This window comes from Ornithodoros turicata, chromosome 1, assembly GCF_037126465.1.
Source record: "Ornithodoros turicata isolate Travis chromosome 1, ASM3712646v1, whole genome shotgun sequence".
In the NCBI taxonomy this organism is placed as follows: domain Eukaryota; kingdom Metazoa; phylum Arthropoda; class Arachnida; order Ixodida; family Argasidae; genus Ornithodoros; species Ornithodoros turicata.
Genome location: NC_088201.1, coordinates 85,399,037 through 85,404,608, shown reverse-complemented (window position 1 = coordinate 85,404,608; position 5,572 = coordinate 85,399,037). Strand labels below are relative to the sequence as shown.

At 46.8% G+C, this 5,572-nt stretch overlaps 1 protein-coding gene across 1 annotated transcript; it reads right to left on the bottom strand.

Moving 5' to 3' along the window:
* Positions 1-725: 725 nt before the first annotated feature.
* On the bottom strand, positions 726-2,123 carry LOC135378598 (uncharacterized). The gene is made up of 2 exons (XM_064611665.1): positions 1,477-2,123; positions 726-1,305 (listed from the first exon to the last, which is right to left on the bottom strand). Exons 1-2 carry the CDS (start codon positions 2,121-2,123, stop codon positions 726-728), a joined length of 1,227 nt encoding a protein of 408 aa, XP_064467735.1.
* Positions 2,124-5,572: the final 3,449 nt, after the last annotated feature.

Here is a 5,572-nt window from a genome sequence, read left to right as displayed (position 1 = left end):
CTGTATTTTACATCCCATAAAAATCACGAGGTACTTCATCACCGAGAATAGTATTCGACACCCACTTCGAGAATTATACTGTGGCCTCTATAACCAGTTACGGAGCAAGCCTGCAAGGCTAGTTGGTGTGCTCACCATTCGCCACGAAATGTCTGTGAATAAATTGTTAACTTCTCTTCTGTTAGGTCAGTCAGGGGGGGTGGGGTGGAGGTGTCAGCTATAATTCTTTTTCTGTTTGGTGTGTTAGGAGTGGGGCACCAACTGGAGGGTCTCTGATAAATTTTTCCTTGAATTTCAGCAGATTATCTGTCACATGGAAACTGGACGCAGTTTTGAAAACACCGTAGGTGAGGCAAGCGTGGAGCCGGGAGCTTCAAGTTCTTCAAGCCCTTCACTCTCTTCAAGCTCACTAGATGGGCCATAGTCAAGTGACGACCAGCCAATTACCCAGCCGAGCAGTGCCTCAGGAAGCAGCTCCACCGCCAGACAGGCAGGCGGACGAAGACGGCGTTGCCCTGTGATATCTGACTTTCAAAAATCCCTGCTCGAGGAACACAGACTCCTGAGGGAGCAGTTCGACACTGCACACAAGGAAGAAATGGAGCTGAGAAAGAAGCAGATAAGACTACAAGAAAAGCCTTTATGATGTACTCATAATCTTCTACAATAAAGACATGTGAATAAGAAAAAAACATGGCTGAAGCTGAATTTTTCTTTCTGTCAGCTCAGTTCCTTTGTCTATAGTACTCAGCCAAAGCCGATCTAACACTTGAACCTTCTCCAACTGCAGCTCCCGTGGTGTACGATGGCTGAGGGAATACCACATTGTCCTGCTGCAGTTCAGTCAGCCACTGCTGAGGGACGACGTCATTGAAATATTCACAGATGTTGTTTAGTATGCAGCATGTTGGGATGACTAAGCGAGCATTGTTCACATCACAGTCCATCCTTTTTGCTGTGTACCGGAATCTCGCCTTCAGACTTCCAAAGGCGTTTTCGACTATTCTTCTTGCTCGTGAGAGATGGTAGTTGAAATTTCGTTGATCATCAGTCAATGTCGTGTTATGTCCCAATGGTTTGATCAGGTTTGCTGTTAAAGGAAATGCCTGGTCGCAGAGTATTACAGGTGGAACTGCCGTTCCAGCTACCAAGGCAACTGGAGCTTGGAAAAGGGGACTGGCCACTATGTGGGACAGTTGTGACCTTCGGTAGACATGCGCATCATGACATCGTCCAGGGGCACCAACACTTATATATCTAAACCGGTACTTGTGGTCCACCAGAGCCATGAGAATGATGCTGTACCTTCAAAAATGCAAACATGGAAGAAATGCTATAAAGGCGAACAAAACAGAAGATAATTTATGATGACAGGGGATATTGATAATGGCGATGAATGGATAGCAATCAGCACCTGAACGAATACTGTTCTCAATTTTAATACAAACAAAGGATAAACAGAAAAAAAGACATTACCAGCCTTTATAATTATGGTAATCTGTTGCATCGTCCTTTGGTGGTGAAATGGGAAAATGACAGCCGTCAAGCACTCCTACGCCTTGAGGGAAATCGCACACTGCTTGGAATTCACGAATCTGGTTCTCCATTTCATCAGCTGTCATCATCTGGAGCCAGTTTCGTTCGAGAACAGCTATGACGGCATCGCAAAATTCCCTGTATATTCCGTTGACTGTCGAACGCCCAACAACGAAGACATGCGCCACCGTCCTGTCTTCTGCCGATGAGCAGAGCTTGTAGAGAGCGATGGTGACAACCTTGTCAACTGGAATGGGTTCGCGCATGTTGGTGACTGTCCTTTCCAGAACTGGTCGTAACCTCTCCACGATGAAGCGAAACGTTGAAGGGCTGACTCGGAAGGATTGCTTGAATATTTGATCACCAAGCCCAGGAACTGTGTCTTCAAACCACCTCTCATTCCTAGCGAGAGTCCACATTTTCCTAGTTACAACTCTAGCAGGGAGTGAGGATGCCGCCAGCATAAAATTGTTCAGAAGCAGGTGGCGCTTGATCTTGTCAGACGCCACCCTCGCCGCATCTACCTGGTTTTCGAGAGCGCATATAGAAGCTAAAAGCAAGCTTATTTCTTCCCTGGCGGTGTTCATACCGGTGGTTCCGCGTGGATATATGGAAGGTGGATCCGCTGGAGCGTCGTCCACATTGAAAACACTTCGGCGCCCAATACTCTGGTCACCCCATTTCCGGTGGCGCTCCGCAAGCTGACAGGAAATGCCGCTATGAAAGGGAGATTGGCGCTGTCGTGTGTCACCGGCACGAACTCCTTTCACGAAGATGTCCTTTGTCGCTGTAAAGGACCCCTAACGGAAAGGAGTTCAAACGTGCCCGTGTGTCAGAGGTATAACGGTGACAGCGGATGACGCAGCGCCAATGATGGACCTATATGTTGAGACAACACATTACACGAACAACGACAACGAAATGAGTGCGTCAGAAACATCCGCTTTAAGTGAAGAGGAGGTGACAATTATAGAGGCAGTCAATAAAGAAAAAAATAGCGAAGTATCACAAGAGGTAAATTCAGCAGATGAGCAAGCGGCGCGAGATGACGACAGTAAGGGGAAAGGGGTGAACGGGGCAAATACAGCACAGGGGAAACAATGCGACGAAGGGAAAAAGTGGGTCACACCAGAAATGCCGAATACAGCGATAGAAGGAAGGACCCCGCCTGCGGGAGACTCAAGGGGCGTTACACCTGAATTTGGAACAGATTTTTTGATACTGACATATGAAAGCGACAAGAACGACGCACCAGAAAGAACAGAAAATAGGAACAGTACAGGTGAATACGAACTGGAACGAGCGAGGCCCCAGGCGACACAGAAAGCGATATGGCCGAATGCACATTATCAGGTGATGGCTGGGAGACGCCAAAAAACATGAAAGAAAAGGAAGAGGAGGAACAAAAACAAACACCAGACGAAGCCAGGGAGCGATAATGAAATCACACCGACGGCGAAAGATAATTGAAGCTTGGAATCTGGCGGCGGTAGTGAAACTAGTACGTAAATTGAAGGCAAAAAAAAAAAAAGAAAGAAAAGATGCTTAAGTGTTAGCCCAAGCAGCACAATGTACCGAAAGTCGAGTGCAATAGGGGTGGACGGTATGTGTCTTATCGATGTTCCTTAGTTTCACGAGTCTGTTCAAGGCCTTCCACCTACCCGTCCACCCCTATTGCACCCGACTTTCAGTACATTTTGCTGCTTGGGAGGAACATGGAAGAGATAAGCAAAGACTCGGATGGAATGAGCACACCGTTCCAAAGCTGCTCGTCAGAAGAAGTAAACCAGACAGAAGTACCGAGCACACGGATAAGAGAGATACACCAAAGAGATATCAAAACAGTGGGGAACATCGATGAAAAGGTAACAAACAAAGAGTCGGCCGAGAAAGGTTAATAAGGTTTGGTGGCCTTTCACTTCTCTGTATGGCTATGTTAAGGGTCAGTACATGGAATGTGAGATGTTTTAGACGAAAAGAGACACAAAATGAAGTGTTGACGGTAGCTAGAGAAAGAAAAATAGACACCTTAGCAATACAGGAAACCCACGTAAACGATGTCAGATATATAAGAAAATTCGACAATATATTTGGTGTAAAAAGGTTCTGGAGCTTTGCCGTGGGAAGATCAGGCGGTGTTGTGCTGATACTTTTGGGAAAACAAAAGTATAATGTATTAAAACACGATCGCGACTGGGAGCGAAGGGTCATTTCAGTAGACTTGAGATTAGGATTTCGCGTGGTAAATATCTACGCTCCTAATAGGGGAGGAAATCAGAGCGCTATTTTAACGATTTAGATAATTACGTTAGCACAGGTAGAAAAATTATGTTGTTAGGTGACTTCAACTGCGTTGAGAATAGTATCGCTGATAGAATGCCACCCAGGGAAATGAGAAAAGACTATGGCGTAAAAACGCTGATATAATTTAGGAATAGAGGTGACTTTATTGACGTATGGAATAAATGCTTCCCCGGCTACCCTGCGATGACGTGGAAAGGCCCGAGGGCTGAAGCGAGGTTGGATAGGGTGTACGTTACAGGTAATTTTGAAAGCGCGATTAGAAGCATTGAGGTGGTTGAATCGGCCCTATCAGACCACAATAGCAGGTAGTAATAGGTAGCAGGTAGCAGTAGCAGGTAGCACAATAGGTTGTAGCAGCAATAAACATACCTGAGAAAGGCAGGGGGCGTGGCCTTTGGAAAATGAACCCAGCACTGTTGGCAGACAGTCGAGTTGACAATGAAATAATAATAATAATAATTGGGGGTTTACGTCGCGAGACAACTGAGATCATGAGCGACGCCACAGCGGTCGGTCTGTGGATTGCTTTTGCCCACCTGAGGCTTCTTTTACGTGCGATGAAAGCTCATCACACGTCACCCAGTATTTAACGTCCCTCGCGGAAGACGGCGTGTCTAAGCAACTTGTACCCTGCCACGAAGTTGCTGGCGTCCTCGGCCGGGTTCGAACCCGCGATCTCGGGATCCGAAGGCGAACACGCTACTGACTAAGCCACCGAGGCCGACAATGAAATAAAAGGGATTATTCAAACGTATAGTGATAAAGGCTTTACAACAGTGAGCTGGGATGAATTTAAAGGGGTTGCGAATCCAAATCCAAATATTACACAAAATGATGTTTGAAATGTAGATCTATTGGTGCCAAACATCTCCGTCGAAACCATTTCACTCTGCGCTTCCGCGCCACGAAGTTATGGCGCTTTGAATATGAGGAGATAATTTCACTCTTGGCTCGCCTCCTCCTCGCCTGATCTCGGTATGACGTAGTATCGAGCGCGCCACGGAAGTGCGGAGTTCCCGTTCTCATGACGACGCCTGTAAACAGGGCCGCGGCGAGCGCTGGGACGCGACGTGGCGAAGTGAAATGAGCGGAAGGGCTATGACGTAGAGCCATAGAGCAACCGGTCAAGGCGTCACTTCCCGCCGACTTCATGGAGCTGCCCGGAACCGTTTGGCGCCACGGTCGGCGGGGGCCTAAAAAATGGGATATTTTTAAAACCCTGTAGCATTAAAAATAATGGGAGGTGGGAGGTGGGACTTTGAGTACGGAGTGCGTGGAGTAAGGCGAACAGACTCTGCCGGAGACAAAGGTCTATCCGTGTGTTTTCTCAACCCCTTTAAGAATGAAGTAAGAAAGATACTAATGAAAAGGGGCAGAGAAATCGCGAAGGAAAGCAGTGAAGAAACTAAGTAAGTAGTGGACGCGTTAGCGTTACTACACAAAAGAGAGACGGCAGGACCTGGACTGCAAGAGGCGAGGGTGAGATTGAGGAAAAAATGTAATACATTAATGAAAAAGAGATGGGATAGCGTCAGAGTGAAGCAGAGAGCCGAAAAATGGGAGTGTGAACATTGGGCATCTGGTTACTTACTCAATAAACAGCTAGGCAGTTGTAAACACGATTTAGAGTGCATAAAAAATGAGGAGACAGGTGAAATTCTGAGGGACACACATGGCAGTTGGGAAATACGTAGCGGACTTTTACCGGAAACTTTACAAAGCCGATACGGCT